Raw genomic sequence first — 19,478 nt, forward strand, 5'->3', positions numbered from 1 at the left:
GTAAACTCTTTGGCGATCCTCATGATGAAACCTAAGTTTCTATTTGCCTGAGCAATGATATGCGAGTAGTGATGTCTGAAGGAGAGCTGAGAATCAAGAAGCACACCCAAATCTTTGAAAACAGTTACTCTTTCAAGTGTTTCCCCAGAAATAGAGTAGTTCCAGACTATCGGGCTTTTCTTACGTGTGAAAGAAATCACAGAGCATTTGGACACACTTATAGTTAAGAGGTTGAGATTGCACCATTCACAAAAATTGTTTAGGTGCTGCTGAAGTTCCATGCAATCAGCTGTCGATTGCACAACAAGAAACAGTTTCAAATCGTCCGCATATATAAGTCTGCATCCTGGTGGAATGACAAAAGAAATGTCATTAAAAAATAATGAAAACAGCAATGGTCCGAGATTGCTTCCTTGAGGAACACCTGATTCGTTAACGAAGTTTTGTGACTCGACATTTCCTAGCTTCACTGATAAAATTTGGCCTACGAGATATGACTTAAGCCACTTAGAGAAACTAGACGATGCACCTAGACGCTCCAGTTTCGTAATCAAGAGCGTGTGATTTACACGGTCAACGCTGCTTTCAGGTCGGTACATATTGTATCTATCTGTGATCCAGTTTCAATGTTCTTAATACAAAGGGAACAAAATTGTGTCAAGTTAGGGATTGTAGGTCTGCCTGGATAAAAACCATGCTGATCATTAGAGATATATGTCTTTGTTTCACGGAATAAAACGTTCCCGACTAAAATCTCCAACAGCTTTGATCCAGCACAGAGAGAAGTTATACCTCGGTAATTTGCAATATTTTGTTTATCTCCTTTTTTGAAGATCGGGAACATGTACGATTTTTTCCAGCATGCAGGAAACCGTGACTGCGACATTGATTGGTTGAAAATTAATTTGAGGGGCGCACACAATGCTCTTGAACATCTTTTCAATACTATAGACGGAATTCCATCTGGCCCAGCTGATGTTGAGGATTTTAACTTACTTATTGCCGTCATAATATCCTCATCAGTAAATCGAATGTTTGCAATATTTATCACATTATATGGAACGTTTCGAAGGCTTCGTTCCACCTGAGTTGAATTAGCCGAGTCTGTATTGAATACTCTCGAGAAGTGTTGTGCGAATAAGTTGCAGGTGCCTCTTAGAGTGTTCGATGTTTCATTTTCAAGGAACATGCTGGAAGGAAGTCCGTTTTCTTTGCGTTTGCCATTAACAAAAGACCAAAATATCTTCGGATTTCGTTTCAGATTGGATTGAATTTTTTGTACGTGCTTTGAGTAGAGATAACGATTGTACGAACGATAATTGTTACTAGCTTGAGCAAAATCCCTCTTTGTTATTGGGTTTCGTCGATAGGAATGGTGCCGAAGTGCAGCTGCTCGTAACCTTTCAAGCTCACGTAAGTTTCTATTGCCCCAAGGTGGCTTTGGACGAGGGCGGGGTGCGGGAACATGTACTAAGAAAATGTCCCGCAAAACACAGGAAAATTTGTCTACAGCTGTATCCACATCAGCAACATTATCCAGTAGAGAATCCCAATCGATAACACACAGTGCATTATTGAGTCCGGAAAAGTCAGTCTTCGAAAAGTTGAACAGCGTATCTTCAGACACATCGTCAAACCGCACAAGCCGAGGACAAGTCAAAGTGACAGAAAGCGGAGGATGATTTGCGTCAACGGCTACTAAAGGCTCAATTGCTTCAGTAGTGATGCAGTTCCTTGAATTTTCCTCGTTTACGAAAAGCAGGTCTAGCGTACGGTTCTAATCGGTTCTAATGATATCAGCTGTCTTTGATTAATACATTGCACTGTGGGGAAAAGGGTGAAAAACGCGACTTTACTCAATAGTTTCATAGGAATCTTTGAAAATATTTTCAAAGTAGGTTTATCTTATGTAGTATTGACCGTAGAACCGATTGATGACAATTAGAATAGCCGCAAAATTCACTATCATGGCTGTTTTGCAACAAATTTTTCTTTTTTCCTACCTCACTAACTGTAAAACCCTGAAAAATGAATTCGACTAATGAAAAGGCACTCCTGACATTTTTATTAGTTCTATAAATAGATTGCTGTTTGTTAGAACGATTGCAAAAAACTGTTTTCTCTCTTACTCCAAATCATTTTCTTCAATCAATTATGTTAAAACAAGATAGTTCGATGTTACGCACATAGCCCTACAAACTAATTAACAGATAGTTTCCATGATCCCATGAATCGTGCAACATCGTTCTACCCCAATTTTACTTCAAACTTAATTTTAAGTTCAATTCTGATTTACAATACTGAAGCAGAATCAATGCGATCTAGCCATAGTGGTCCATATTACTTAGAAAACTTCAGTGATCCAAGTACATACAATGGGAATAACAATACTAGTTCGTTTAATCCGTTTTACTCCAATTAATTCCATAAATCATACCATTAATTAAACTTTCTTTCGCATTTCAAAAGAAGGCTTACTGCGGTTGATCAAAATCAACTGATATTGTGTAGAATACCATAAAAAGTAGATTACAAATAGATTCAATGACCGCACGAATCATGTTATACAGTGTTACTCCAATGGTATAACATGATTCATGCGGTCACTGAAGTTATTTGTAACTTAATTTTTAGTTCTTTCTAGTTCTTCTTTTTTTTTTTGACTGATATAATTTTAATCAACCGCAATAAGCCTCCTTTCGGAATGCGATAGAAATTTTAACCAATACGATTTATGAAATAAATTGGTGTAAAACGGATTAAAAGGGCTAGTACTACCAATCCTATTGTATGTACTTGGGTTTCTGCAGTTTCCTACGTAATGTGAACCAATATTGATAGATCGTATTGGATCTGCTTCTAGATTGTAGATTGAAAACGGTACAACGAGTTTCCTGCTGTCATTAAAATTATATGCCAACGATTTGTCAGACCTTTTTACATCAGAAACATTCTATTCGGTCTTCTGAAACTTCTTCTGTGATATGTTATATAGTTAAACTTTATTACAATTCAGTACAAAAAGAAAGGTGAGTAATGTCAGAGACATAACTGGATGACTTGAATAGGAATTAAACTGGTACACTTCCGAATATCAGTTAGTGAATCGATTATGTGAATTGTGCAAGCTTTCTCCTTCTTTACTAGAGTTTGAAACGATGCACTGCACTCAAGTACGGATTAGTTAAATCAAACGTTCTGACATACAGTTCAATATTATGAAATAATTTATATAGTTCTTCATAATAAAAAAGGAGGACGTATACGTTCAACTTTTTTATTCAATACGAAAATTTTTGAAATTTATATTAATGCAAATATAATGAACATTAAAACATCTGACACTACCAAAATCCAATTAAAAAAGCCGGGAAAAATGCGAAAAATTTTCAATTAGAATCAATTAAACTGTAAACCTTCACTAAACTGGTTATATTCACTTCTGATTTGCTTAGGTATTTCCCGCAGCCCGAAGCTGTTACATCAAACCCAGACCAACACAGATACAAATAGATATTTTGCCTTAAGCTTAGCAAATCTATGAAATGTATAACATGTAATGTACTGACTCGATGTAAAAACTCCTCCTTCCCTATAAATCCCTCACCTTATACTTCCCAACCACCCCCAAATCCCGACCCCAAACTGTTACAAACCCGGTGAACGACCAGAATTAGGTTAAAACCGGGGATAAATAAACGATATAATAATAATGCTTAGGTATTTCACCAGATAAGTATTTCTAATAGTTCTTTAGATAATATTTAAATCCATTAGAAGTACTGATTTTGCGTAATGTTCCCCATCGTTTTCCACGTATTTTGTTAGAATACAAACGAAAAGCAGCAGGATGACGCAATCGATCTGCTTTGAAGGGATTAAATACTGAACGCAATTGATGAAATATCGAACTGAATTCTTGATACTTGAACGTGAGCTGAACGAAATATATTATTAACGTTTATACCTACCCAGGTACGAGAAAGACGTCATGACTTTTCTTTCGTTTATACCAAAAATTTCAGAACACCTTAATTTTGAATTATTTGTGATTATGTCATACAACTGAAAATGTTATCATAAATTGATGATGATATTTCTGATGGCATGTAGTAAAAATTATGTCGATATGTTAGATACAATAAGAGATATTCATGATCAAAAACTTATTACTTTCTCAGAGGGGAAATTTGTAAAAGACGCCTCATAGTAAAGTATTTACGACAAAAGGGACCTTGAGGTAAAATGAACATGATAGCATTTAGTGCGGTCCTTCTAAGTACGTATAATCGATTTTACTGATCATTTTACACCAATAAATGCTTTGTGGTCATCTGCCTCCAAAAAGTCGTAGCGTTTTTGATCCATTTTTCCCTACTGTGCATTGGTTCAAAGAATAAGAAGAAAATATATGCATTCTGATCCGATTTCCACGTTTTCATAACAGAAGTATAGTTCATTTTCACACTAATTTTGATTGTTAGGGCTGCATTGGCGAATATATTGGCTCCGAATGCATCATATGTGTGCTGAAGACCGAGTAATCGGATAAATATTGTGATGTCCTGACTATTGGTTCAACTGCCCTATATCATTTGAATTAGTCTAGATGGCAAAATCACAGACTAACAGATATGACAGTATGAGTAAATTCTTATAAAAATATTTTTTCGTGATGCACTAGTTCCACCTATATTGTACTGCGCGAACTATTTACTATCTGTACACCCCTTGTGTTATGTAAAAGTTTTTTTACTAGTTGGTTTCCCCTCGTTTGTCAACACCGATCAGCTGCTTGCAGGGATGCCTGATTTCATCAAAATATTTGAAAATGAATAGTCACAATAAATTATTGGATTACGTTGATAATATATTTAACTTTATCGCGATGTTAGAAAGTAACCATTTATTTTTCTCAACGTTGCTCATCTAGATTATTTTTTATTGTGTTGGTAATTTTCACCCGAAATTAAGTGGCGGCAGACAAGAAGCAAGTAAATATTGTAACCAAACGGGTTTGATTTTGTATTGCGTTGGACGATGAGAAGTAGGCACAATTATGTATATAGTTTTGGCAATATGTATTAAATCTGTATCCTGCATGAAATTCGCATGGACGTATACAAATCAATACATTAAAGGTAATTCTGTATGAATGGCAACTCTGTTGATAAATGAAAAAAATAAACACAGTCTAGATGACAGATAAGATGTTTTTGATAGGGTAACGTGGCGCCATCATGACACATGTGAGTACTGTCCCAAATAAAGGAATATTCGAAATGACCGTTAAAATGATTGAAGAATCTAATTTGAGTGTCCTGTCTGTTAGTCTGTGGCAAAATGTTCATGTAGGTGTGTGTCAAAATATTTGACAAATTTTTTACAATAACTGCTTGGCTAATTTGCATAAATTTCAATTCAAACGAAAAGTATTATAACGTTTAACTGAAATTTCAATTGAATTTTATCTGAATCTAACAACGGATTCCGGGATAATAGGGTGATAAGTGTTAAATATTTCAATTTCCACGAATATTTTATTTGAAAGTGACAGTGCAAAAATACGCAAAATCAATTTGCAGGTCTTGTTAGTTCATGGCTAAATACAATTCGTTGAAACAGCTGTTGCGTTCTGTATTCTTTTATTTCTGATAAATTTCCTAACCAAGAAGACTTCCGGATCCGGAAATATAAGGTAAAGTGGGTTAAAAATTTGTACACCATCACTGAAAAAAGGGCGAAAACCCGTAAAAAAATGTCTAATTCCACCTCAAATTTTCTCCAATTGATAGTTTTTATCAGTAGATGGTCAAACAAAGCATTTTTAATTGTTCTTTCAAGAATCGAAGAAAATTATTTTGAAGAATACTACAGTATTATATATGATAGTATGATTGGTATGAGAAAGGCATGATTACACCAGTAGGTGGATTAAAACAGGTTTTTGGTATCGCCATCACCGCAATCACTTTTTCAGAGGTGGCCGAAACGATTTTCACCAACTTAGATTCAAATGAAAGGTCTTATGGTCCCATGGCTTGTTATTGAATTTCATCAGGAACCGAATTTCGGAGTTACAGGGTAATATGTGAAAATTAAAGAAAAACCTAATGATGTAATGATGCCTTTTCATATTACTTATATTTTCAAAAACATGACTAGAAGATTCTGTCAAGTTTCTTTTTTTCAAACCTAAATAAAACCAAAAACTTTCTTCGGTATAAACTACCATCACCTTTTCAATTTGTAAACAGTTATTACAGGTTAACCAAGATCATCTTATTTAAATTAGAAATTAATCTTAAGCACGCAAGATTTATCTGGGGTAGTAGCAGATATCTTAGGCGAAAACGACATAGCAAAAAGTTTCATCGAGTTAATAACAATTGATCACAGCTTCCACAGTTTCGCTTCTGCATTGATTGACCAATTCTTTCCAGCTTGTATATCTCCCATTCTTTCAAAGCCATCGTCTCCGTTAGGGGAAAGCCAGAATAGTGTCTTTTATTTTTAGCAGAAAAAACTGGTGGGTAATGTCAGACATAACTGGATGACGTAAATACGAATAAAACTGACATGCTTTTTCTACATATCTCAATATCGACAATCACACGTACTAGTTGATTGATTGTGTCACTTGCGTAATTGTAACGGTAAGATTTCACGGCAGACCACATGAGAATAATATGACATACAATAACTTACTTGTCAAACCTGTTACGAAAACACTAATTGTATAGCGAGTTGATAGAATATCCACTAACCAAAAGCCGTCATCTTGGATTTTATGAATTTTAAAATATAAATTATCAATAACAACTCGTCAAGCGCGGAAAAATGCCAGTTATAATTCCTTATAAAAAGATTTTAGGCCATGAACCGTGGAATTGAAACATATGCTTAATACAGTGAAGAACAATCCGGGACAGCTGCTAGGAATGAATGCCGTCTTCAATCTACAATTTTAAACAAACTAAGATTGAAATAAAGGATTCAGTACCGGTGTTTACGCATAGCACTTGGAAGCATGAACTCAACCCACACAATGAGTCTAGAAATATTAGCAGGAGTGCTTCCTATCTCTGAACGGTTCTACGAGCTTGCACTTCGCTTACTCATTCGAAGTGAAACCATGAATCCTCTAATAATCAACAATCACGAAACACTGCGGAATTTAGAAGTACAGTCCAAACGTATGCCACCATACTATGAATACTTAACTTTGTCAAGTCCGACAACACAAAAAGCATGTGAAAACATACCGAACTATTTAAAAAACCCCAACATAACATTTGATTTATCCATGGGAAAAATCGTACAAGATATTCCCGATCACCTGCGTCCAAGGCTTATACCAAATTTTTTTTTGGCCAGCTACAACCATATCGACCCAAGCAAACAATTCTTCACAGACGGATCCAGTATTAACGGGTGTACTGGTTTTGGAGTATTCAACGAGAGCCGTTGCGTTTTTAATAAACTCGATGATCCCTGTAGCGTGTATACTACTGAATTGGCAGCAATTTACTGTGCCTTAGGGTTAGTGAAGGCCTTGCCTTTTTCGAAATATTTCATTTTTTCGGACAGTCTTAGTGCTATTGAAGCCCTTCTATCAATGAAACCAGCTAAGTATCCCTCGCATTTCCTAGCGGAAATACGAAGGATTCTTTGTGTTTTGATAGACAAATCATTTCAAGTGATATTTATGTGGGTACCCGCACATTGTTCAATACCCTTACTTACTTTTTGTTACATCAGGTTTCTTCCAAACTGCGAAGTGGTATCGGTGCAAAAAGTGTAGCATAGATTTAGTGCAATTGGCAATTGGTTTCAGTACATCCTCCGCTACACACGGGGTCTTTTACGTTATCGATGAGTTCTACATCAGTTTAGGTTGCACGTTAGGCATGATCTAATATTCTCAAGTATCATGCATTTGGTGCAATATGTAATTTCAAATGGTTTTTGATGATAGACGGAAACATTAGATCACAAAGCACACCAGATAGTCGACTGAGCCACAGAAGCACATACCTGCTTGGCTGTAAATTAGTAAGAATTATGTCACCTGTAAAATTCATAATTTCTTTCTGTGCAGTTTTGAAGAAGTAGATTTTGAACTCTATTTCAAAATCACACAATCGGAACTATTATTTGAAAGAATAATAAATACAGAAAGTGGAAATTTCAACACCTGGGTACTTAGAAACATTAACATTTAGATTATGATAACACTTATGCATGTTGCAAATGAGTCTTGTAGAGCTTCAGGAAACTTACAAAAGTGTTAAAAATGAGTTGTTGAGAAAAATACCGCGCCTTGCTCGCAACGAATAAGTCTGATACTAGAACTATGTAACTGTTGTATACAAAAATACTAAGATTAAGAAACAACAAACCCCGTTAGAGAAATCTAACTTCAGTCAATTGCAATGCGCCCCTGTACCACGGAAATCCAGGCGCCCCATCAACAAAGTCAACGACTAACCAATGAAATTTGAACAACTACGGCACTGTTTATTACTGACTACCGTGCAATCGTGAGAGACCCTTTCAATGACATAGGATATACAAACTTAGTTTGGTGTTTACAATAAACGTGAAAGTCGATAGCACCATCCCATTTTCAATGGGTAGTTTACGCTTCAACGGTACCAATATTTTATAGTTTAAATACACTAGATTTTATGCTTTGTATACATTCACGACAATCATTCTTATTGATGTGATATTGAATATGACAAAATAAGTGGTATTTTAGAAAGGGTTTTTTTAGTGTACAATATATTTTATTTAAAATAAATTATCTGGCATCACTGCCGTCATTAAATCTGTGAATCAGAGATGCCAGGTCTACAGATTTGTCTGAAAATCTGTAGAATTCCTATGCAGTGTTGCAGGCATTTTTTCGACTTTCGACGAAATTTGATTTTTTTTAGAATGACAGCGCTGTTTCCTCTACTCCGTAAATTAGTTTTGTGTGTCATGCTTTATATAGAAAAGGAAACCGCAGAAAATTTTTCGGGTTTGCAGATTTGGAACCATTTTTTAAATGATTGTTTTTTTTTTTTGCTGGCATCTCTGCTGCGAATATTGAATAATACAACAAACAAGAATCTCCATTAAATTGTATGGTTTGTATTAGGTTTTTTATCGTGACGTCACAAATGAACAAGAATTCATCCTTGACAGTTCAGCGATACTGTTTACAAACAAGCTTAAACAAAATCGAGAAACATATCTCAAACAATCATCTTTTCACTTCACAACTAGCCACTTTTATTCAACAAATCTCTGAAACGAATCGTTAACAAATGTTTTGAAATTCTATTTAGGCGATATGGACCGTGATCGTTCTCATCCGTTTGTCAACAGACAAACAAAAAAGTCTGTTTACAAACAGTACCACTGAATTGTAAAAATGTGTTCATCCGATTGAGGTTAGCAGTGATGGTAAAAAACCTAATAGCTGCTTGTTATATTTGTGAAAGAGCAATTCTGTATAAAATGTTCGTTACGACCTAAGTAACAAAAGTAAACAAACCGAGATTTTTATTGCATGTTGTTAGGAATGTCCTAATACACGCACTACCCGAAAACCGTTTCTCGATTCACTATGGATTCACTAAAAAATCTGTCAACACATTTGACGTATGTCGAAATCAATGAAAAATAATCATTAATGCTACTTTCGTCAATTGGCAATGTTTTGACAAATGTACCAGAGCATAAACAAAAGTGTATGCGCGGACTTACGACAAAATAATTTTTCACGAAAAAGCAGATCTAGTGTAATATCATGAAAGTGAGACTTGCTGTAGAGTTGGAGATATTTATTGGGATCGAGTTGCTATTAAGCTTGTTGAAAAATACGCTGATTAATTTGGAAAGAAACTGTTTGGTTTCCAATCGTAGAAACCGTTATGAATCCTTCGTCAAACAAAAGCGAAAATTATCAAAATACACTAAAACCATTTTTTCCACTTGATATGCAAAACTAACTCTTGTTTTCGAACAAAACTGGCTTTCACATAAGTGCGAGTAACAAAACGACGAATGAACACTGTAACTTTCGCAAAACGACGTAACTAACAGAAGCAAAACGACTTATGTGTCAAGTCAACCAGGATAAAACCACCTATGCTACTGTCCAATGTACATGATCAAATTACAAAACGACGTAAGTGTCGTTTTTGCCTAAAAGTTATCTTTGTAGTTGAAAATTGTGAATTAGTCACTATGATACGTTGCACGCATACAAATTGGACGATTTAGCACAGACTAACAGACAGGACACTCAAATTAGATTCTTCAATCATTTTAACGGTCATTTCGAATATTCCTTTATTTGGGACAGTACTCACATGTGTCATGATGGCGCCACGTTACCCTATCAAAAACATCCTATCTGTCATCTAGACTGTGTTTATTTTTTTCATTTATCAACAGAGTTGCCATTCATACAGAATTACCTTTAATGTATTGATTTGTATACGTCCATGCGAATTTCATGCAGGATACAGATTTAATACATATTGCCAAAACTATATACATAATTGTGCCTACTTCTCATCGTCCAACGCAATACAAAATCAAACCCGTTTGGTTACAATATTTACTTGCTTCTTGTCTGCCGCCACTTAATTTCGGGTGAAAATTACCAACACAATAAAAAATAATCTAGATGAGCAACGTTGAGAAAAATAAATGGTTACTTTCTAACATCGCGATAAAGTTAAATATATTATCAACGTAATCCAATAATTTATTGTGACTATTCATTTTCAAATATTTTGATGAAATCAGGCATCCCTGCAAGCAGCTGATCGGTGTTGACAAACGAGGGGAAACCAACTAGTAAAAAAACTTTTACATAACACAAGGGGTGTACAGATAGTAAATAGTTCGCGCAGTACAATATAGGTGGAACTAGTGCATCACGAAAAAATATTTTTATAAGAATTTACTCATACTGTCATGTCTGTTAGTCTGTTTAGTGAAGAGATGAAGTTGTTTCAATTATTCATTTTTAAATAGGATTTAAAATTGTGCGATTATTTTTCATCATCGGTTTTCTCGGTTCAGCTGAAATATCACATACGTCGTTTTGAACATTTTATGCAGAATTCTGCACAATAATCGCAGAATTTTAAATCCTATTTAAAAATGAGTAATAGAAACAACTTTAACAATAAACAACAGTTTATCAACCTGGGTTGCCAGTATCAAATATATTTCCTAAGCTTTCATTTTGACATTACGAGTTACTGAGGGGTAGTTAAATTTACGATACAGTTTTAATAAGCGAGTGGCAGGTCGTGTCGTCGTGGAAATCGTCTTTATCGAGATCATGACCAAGGAACTTTATACGAGTTTTGTTAAATTCACATTTTTCTGTATTGAGCGTTAGATTGTTGGCTCTAAGTACTTTCAGCACTTCACTTACGGTTCTTCGTAAATCTTCGTAGGTTTTCAGAATATCATCGATATAAACGATTACGTTTTTCACGCCTTTAAGTATACGGGTCATCTCTCGCTGGAAGATTTCGGGTGCACAGTTCACTCCAAACATCAACCTAGTAAACCTGTACATTCTATTTTCTGTTAGAAATGTGGTGAGGTCGCGAGATTCGTTATGTAGTTCGAGATAGTAATATGCGCTACTGAGATCTAGCTTTGTAAAACACGTCGCACCATAGAGCTTGGCTTGCATTTCCTCGATTATAGGAAGTCGGAAATATTCACGGTTGATAGCCTTATTCGGTCCACGCATGTAAACTACTAAACGGAAGTCGTCTTTTCCTTTGGCGACGGCAGACATATCGCTTATCCACTTAGGGGCAGTATTTACTTTTTCGATTATTCCGTCGAATTCCATTTCCTCTAAGCGACATTTAGCAGCTTCTCGAAAGGCAGCGGGCACATTGTAATATGGGTTCTTGATTGGTGGTACAGTATGGTCTAAACTGAATTTAATTTTTACCCCCGGAATTGTTGGAAACTTTTTAAATTTTTTTCGTGTTGAACATTGTTAACTGTCTTAACATGCAACAGATCCATATCGCTTGCAGTTGAGCGGTCTAAAATAGACCTCGATCCATTCCGTACTACATGAAATAATGCTGTTACTGCCGGTTGATTGTATGTTGGACTCACGATTTCAGCCTCAAAGACGCACTCTACTATCATAGGTGACTCTGCACCATACGCGTGGAGACCTTTTGTGTTGGAATTTTCAACATACTTGAAATTAGCTAAACCTGAATCATATTCATGTTTGAGATGAATCCAATCCTTTCCTCCGATGACATTCACGTCTGCACCAGAATCTATGAGGAATTGTATTGGGCTGGATAAACCTAGACAACAATCCACCAAGACATCTTGAAGTGAGAGCATATTAACGTGCTGTAAGAGGAAATGTGTGTGATATATCAATTAAAAAGTTTAAACCAAAAAAAAAACGAATACAAATCATTGAAACAAAACTTAATCATTTCGTACCTCGGTATGATCCACATGATGATTATCGAGTGGAGAAGATACATTAGCTTTCGCTTCAATTTGACGAACGCGAGATTTCCGGCCGGTTACGGCATAGTGTCCAAGTTCTCCGCAAGTGTTACATTTTCTCCGCATCTCTGCAGTGCTGGGCATGGGAAAGTAGTATGTAAAAACCCATTACATCGACGACAACGTGAGCGCCTCAGTTCGTGCTCGCATCTCGAAAATCATTTGCGGTCGCAAATCATATACGGTCGAAACAACAGAAACAAAGACAATACAGTACGGTGAACAATAGAGTGTACGGAATGGTCAAATACGATTTAACAAAGCCGGAATCTTGGCCTGCAAGACCAAAATCAATTTGTATAGATTTCAAGCGTTGCAAAGTTAGACCAGCAGCAAATAAATTGAAATCTTACTTAAAGAACAAATGCATCTAGACGCTAATAAAGTAAATGAGATTCAATTCAACAAGGCGTCTAACTGTGTGTACATTATGTTTAAACGTGAAAGCGATGCAATTGCATTCGCTTCGGTTAACAACGAGGTGCACAGTGTTGAGTGTGATAACGTTAAATACAAAATCCCTGTGCACATGGTGGACAGTGCTATAGAAGTACGCGTGCATGACCTCCCCCCGCAGGTCTCCGATCAGTACGTTCGGGAGAATATGTCGCAGTACGGTGAAGTCCTTTCCATCGAAAGGGAAGTATGGCGGAATTTTTCCCCGGTATCCGGAATGGCGTGCGAGTGGTACGTATGCATCTACGTAAGGCAATTCCATCTTACATCATTTGTGGTCAAGGTAGGACACATCCGTGTAAAACGCTGATTACCTATGAAAACCGGCTGGTTACATGCCAGTTTTGTGAACAACCTGCACACTACGGTAAACCTTGCACCGAAACTGCGAAAAAGACATCTTCAACCAAAGACAAGGTCAACCGTTCAACAACGAAAACTAGTGAGCACAGTACTCACGTTTCACCATCAAACCAACCAGCAACTGCAACCAATGTACAACAAGGCGCATCTAAAGCAACTAGCAACGAGCTCAAGACTACAAACAACAAGGAAAACGAAACGAAGACGGACACCAACAACAATACAACCCTTGAGGCAATGGATGACGAGACGAGCCACGAACAAAGTGCCCCTCAACCCTCGCAGGAGGGGAATGGAAGCTCTTCTCCTCCTAGAAAAAGAGTGACAACGAGATCCACTTCAAAAAATTTATTATTCAAAAAATCGGCTATTTCGGCCACAGACTAACAGACATGACAGTATGAGTAAATTCTTATAAAAATCATTTTTCGTTATGCACTAGTTCCACCTATATTGTACTGCGCGAACTATTTACTATCGGTACACCCCTTGTGTTACGAAAAAGCTTTTTTACTAGTTGGTTTCCCCTCGTTTGTCAACACCGATCAGCTGCTTGCAGGGTTGCCTGATTTTATCGAAATATTTGACAATGAATCGTCACAATAAATTATTGGATTACGTTGATAATATATTTAACTTTTTTAGCGATGTTGGAAGGTAACCATTTATTTTTCTCAACGTTGTTCATCCAGACTATTTTTTATTGTGTTGATAATTTTCACCCGAAATTAAGTGGCGGCAGACCAGAAGCAAGTAAATATTGTAACAAAGCGGGTTCGATTTTGTATTGCGTTGGAGGATGAGAAGTAGGCACAATTATGTATATAGTTTTGGCAATATGTATTAAATCGGTATCCTGTATGAAATTCGCATGGACGTATACAAATTAATACATTACAGGTAATCCTGTATGAATGGCAACTCTGTTGGTAAATGAAAAAAATAAACACAGTCTAGATGACAGACAGGATGTTTTTGATAGGGTAACGTGGCGCCATCATGACACATGTGAGTACTGTCCCAAATAAAGAAATATTCGAAACGACCGTTAAAGTGATTGAAGAATCTAATTTGAGTGTCCTGTCTGTTAGTCTGTGTTTCGGCTACGTAAAGCTTGTACGCAAATAGGCCTGAATAAAAAAACCTTTTAAATAAAAAAAAAATAAAACGTGAGCGCCGGCCACGATTTTAAATCTCTCGCCGCGGTGGCAGTTGGTTACTACGGAACTGTTGTAAATTCGGTCCATTTTTCCATTGACTAGTTCTTGGGTGTTTTCTCGTTGAATCTGGTGACCGAAGATATACATGGTTAATCGCTTGCACCGGAGACTGATCTGTTATGATTGTCTCTGCTTCGTAAGCTTCATCTCGAGTAGCTGCTTGTACCACGTAGTTGGCATCATGACCATATACCCTGGCTGCTTTCACCAGTTTCTTGTTTCTTAAGCCCTTCAGCTGTACCCACACTGTACCCACACAGTCGAACTTTTACCATCAACCGGGCGTGAAAAGCAATTGCCGATTCAGTTTTTTCTTGGCGCATGTTGGAGAAGGCTTTGTGTTCAGCCGCCGTGTCAGTCATTGACTGAAAGTAATTTTTAATATTATTAACAAAATTACGGTAACAGTTTGCGTCATCCAGACTAGGTCTGAGTTTTGCTGCTCTTATAATACTCTGAAGCTCTTCACCGATTGATAGAAATAGTAATTGGGAACGTTGAATGGGATCATGTGCGTTACTGAGAGAAGCGGCAATTTCGAAATTTTCTATGTATCGATTCCATTCTTCCCACATTTTATTTGCCGGTACTGCAGTCGGGAAGGGTTTAATCGACGACACGACATGGCACTCTGTAGAAAAATCGGCATAAAAAGTGTTCTTTAGTGATTTACCACCAGTTACCAAATATACGACGACCCCTTGAATACGATAAAAACAATCTTGTCAAGCAACACTGTTTTGGTTGCTACAGACTAGTTGCCAAGGAACTCAGCCATAAATAAATATACGGTTTTAAATTTTTAAAAAGTTTTTCAGTTTTTTTTACGGCCTCTTCGTTACAAGAGAAAAGGTAATTCCAGAGGGCATTGCGATCGCGGAATAACATAGTCAGTGCTAGCTGAACGAAAATCAAATCAGGAAAAGTAAGTGCTAAACTTTTTGAATTGGAATTTTGCTTCGTTGAATGCAAAACATGGAGTATAGTTCTCAATAGCATTCGAAACAATTGCCTTTTTTCTTTTTTATTCAGTTAATACGGGTTTCTATTTCTTTTAGGTCACAATCTCCTAAAAGGAACCTAAAACTGGACATGAAAAGCGAACTTGTACTATCATTGCCACCCATTTACACTATTGCCAAAACGCAACCATTCAATAAAGATTATACGAATTGAGCCTTACTGGAAACCTGTCAATCGAATGGAGGTATTAAGGTCCGTGATACAAAAGGCTCGCCGTTTAAGTGCACTTAGCGCAGGTGCCGGAAATCTCTAAATAGACTTTATGCTTTAGTATACTATGAAGTAAAGATATTATACATAATTAGATTTTGTTAATCATAAAATTCTCAATTTCTCTTGTTTTTATGTTGTGAATATATTTAACCATATTGATCTGATTCCGATGCGATTATGATTCATGTATGCTTTTATGTCGTGAATATATTTAACCATATTGATCTGATTCCGATGCGATTATGATTCATGTGTGTATAAACATAGTGTTAAATATCTTTCGTTAAAATGTGTGCCATGCATTTCCTAAAAAGCTGAAAAAGTTTTCCAATCGAATTTTCTGTTTTTTTTTACCGGATAGATACAACATCCATAGCAAAATAAACACAACTGAATTCAAACCAAAACTTTGCTTGGTGTTGAAATTAGATTTGTTTACATTCCCAATCGTGTCTTCAATAAATAATACCAAAGTAACCGTTATTCGAAATCGATAGTTCTGCCCTATGTTGCCAGTTATTCAAAAGGTTTAAACAAACTCGTTTTGACATTACGAGTTACTGGGGGGTAGTTAAATTTATGATACAGTTTTGATAGACGAGTGGCTGGTCGTGTCGTCGGTTTAATACTATCCCAACAAATGCTAGGTAGGATGGCTTCTGATTGACTATTAACAGATGGTCACCAGGTTTGGTCATAGTCGTTGGAAGGACGCATCGTTTGCATAGAATTTATTGCTTGCGTTATATCAGACAAAATGTTCTCCATTCTTTGGAGGCGTTCGCTAGTACCTGGATTTCTTCCTTCCAGCTTATTTATTGGTTCGATGGTGGTTGGATCTGTGTCTTTGTTTATGCTAGAGTTAGAGCCAACCGCTTTGCTTGCTTCTGGGGGGACAGGGTCTTCTTTGAAGTTCGAATCAACTCTTACTTCACTATCATCACCACTTTCCAAATCGTTCGATGAATCTTCTAATTCGATCTGTTCGTACTCTTTGCAGCTGACTTCTGTACCGGGTACCTTGTATTGTTGTGGCACCCCCGCGCAGATCATTTCCTACGGTGTCGACTACGTTTACTTCCTTCTTGTCTTATTTCGTGAGAGATATGCGATAGCACTTTGGACTGTTGTGCTGTACCCGCGCATCGTCTTTTACTGTGTTGACTGCGTTCACTTCCTTCTTGTCTTCTTTCGTGAGAGATATGCGATAGCACTTTGGACTGTTGTGCTGCACCCGCGCATCGTCTTTTACTGTGTTAACTGCGTTCACTTCCTTCTTGTCTTCTTTCGTGAGAGATATGGGATAGCACTTTGGACTGTTGTGCTGCACCCGCGCATCGTCTTTTACTGTGTTGACTGCGTTCTACTTCAATTCGTTGCTATGGTCCCCAATACCGAATCTGCACCTTCTTCCGATTTACTGGCTCTTGTGTTCATATTTCCGACATCTTGATGGGTCCACGGTCCCCTTTGTCTTCGACTTGCCACCGCATTCGACCACACCCTCTCGTTCTCTTAGGTAGCTTTGCTATGCTACCGACATCCTTCCTTCTTGCAAGACCGCGATGAATACGTTGGACGCACATGTTGACCAGGACTTTTACCTCTTCTAGGACTAATCACTTAATAAATCTGCATGCGCATAACTATAAATTGTAACTAACACTCAATTGTTATCATTTCAATAATGCATTACTTCCACTGAGTTTTAACACAAAATCAAATTTCGTAAATAATTGAAGACTCATGACTGATTATATATATATTTCCACTGAGTTTTGTACAAATCAAATTTCGTAAACAATTGCAGGCTCGTGTTTTTTTTCTCTGATTATATTGCTCGTTTTTCTTATCTTTCCGTATTGTATAGTTATTTTTGGAACTCATAAAGAAATCTATCTAATCTATCTTTGGCAATCAATATACTATTAGCTTTCCTTTAACTTTAATGCAATTAAGTGTATCTGTCGATATATTTATTCGTCTATAATTTATCTCGACTGAATTTCCGTTGAGGTACCCGTCCTTTCGTTGAAGTACCCATCTGCCGACAATACGTCTGTCTGTGGAAATAATTTTTTTTTTTAAGTTGCGGCATGCGAATGCTTGTTGCTGGTTATTATGAACCTTTGTCTTATAAATATGTCTGTTTTTTTTTGTATTCCCTGCAACTCACTTTACATGCCGAATATTTTAGCTTATCTTACCATGAATGCTGCTTACATTTTGCGCATCTCTATCCATCGAATTTGTTTTACCTTTATTTGCCTCTGGTAATTGCTTTCTTCCTTCTTTCTGCTTGGTTACTTTTTCATCCAGGTCGAATGGTCAGTTCAATGCCGCAACTATTCCCCCTTACTTACTGAGATGTGTTTTCGGCGGTCTATATTGTTCTAAAAACATACTTAGATTTGTCTTTTAGATTAATTTGAACAAAAAATGTGAATAAATCAGATATATATGTTAGTATACATTGTAAAGTGATTTATGATAATGAATTGTATTTCTCTTCATCCTTTCAACACGTTTTTTTTAGTATCATTAATTAATTTCCTATTTATTTGATTTATGTATTATTCCTGTATACGACCCTGCATGATTCGTTGAGTGTTGTATTTATCTTGTCATAAATAATTTGAGGTTTCAAGTAAAATCCGATTTTCAGGTTCATATTCTTGTTTCATTACGATTGTCGCGAAGTCTTGTTTGAGTATTGAGAATTATCACAAAATTTGATTTCATCTCTATCCAGATGCTTTGTTTAATAATACAAATTGCCATTCCGTTCAAAATAGTGCGCACTTTCTTTTCATTCTGGGGTCCGTCTCCCCTTGTCCACACACACTAGTTTCCACACTCATACTGAAGGAATTGCTAAAATACCTTTATGGCATAGGAATTATATGCTGGCCAGCGTCGTTTTGGTATTCGTTACTATGTCCACTAGTTTCTTATATCTTCCTCATTTTGTTGTCCTCTAACGTTGTGTCGTATTCTAATTCCATCACGTCATTGTTGAATTATATTTTTCATTATATTAGTTTAATGTCTAACTACGAATCAATATATTTGTGCTGACCTAATGTTTATCATTTTATTTTGAATCCATAAACTATATGAAAAAAAAACCCGTTTGAGTATCCCCTTTTAGTTATATCCCATCATCCTTTTACTACTACTTGATATTGTTTCCCTTGCATTAAGTTTGCTTTCCATTGTAAGCAAAAATATTTCTCATAATTCTCTCTTTTGTGATTTATTTTTTATTTTTCATCTTCTTATTGTTATCCTGACTGATTTTTATGCATGGAATTTTTTTTTTACACAATTTTTTTCGTAATCCATAGATCCATCCAAGTTGATTTTTCTCTGATACTTTTAACCCTGAATCATTATTTAATGTTTTGTTCGTGTTGATATCTAGTCGTACACCTTTAAATAACTTTTGTCCGTTTTACATTAATTTATCTACACTTTTATGTTGCATATTCAAACAATATCGCTTTGTCGAATATATTTTTTGCTATTGAGGTTTCTATGCCCGGTGAAAAATGAACGGTGGCCCTACTGAAAAATGGGTGGCCAACACGTTTCCTGATGAAAACAAAACAATATGTAAAAGCGATT

General features: G+C 36.3%; 1 protein-coding gene across 6 annotated transcripts in view; it reads left to right on the plus strand.

Moving 5' to 3' along the window:
* Positions 1 to 19,478, plus strand: part of LOC131427593 (nose resistant to fluoxetine protein 6) — a 1,835,865-nt gene that overhangs the window by 1,584,954 nt on the left and 231,433 nt on the right. Inside the window, exon 12 of one of the 6 annotated variants that reach the window (XM_058590938.1) lies at positions 15,674 to 15,913. The exons of the other annotated variants lie outside the window; for them this stretch is intronic. Coding sequence (XP_058446921.1) covers positions 15,674 to 15,688 — 15 coding nt within the window. The 3' untranslated portion in view covers positions 15,689 to 15,913. Of the gene's footprint in view, positions 1 to 15,673; positions 15,914 to 19,478 lie in introns of those variants that run through there. 6 annotated transcript variants of the gene reach the window in all.

Source organism: Malaya genurostris, chromosome 2, assembly GCF_030247185.1.
Source record: "Malaya genurostris strain Urasoe2022 chromosome 2, Malgen_1.1, whole genome shotgun sequence".
Classification (NCBI taxonomy): Eukaryota; Metazoa; Arthropoda; class Insecta; order Diptera; family Culicidae; genus Malaya; species Malaya genurostris.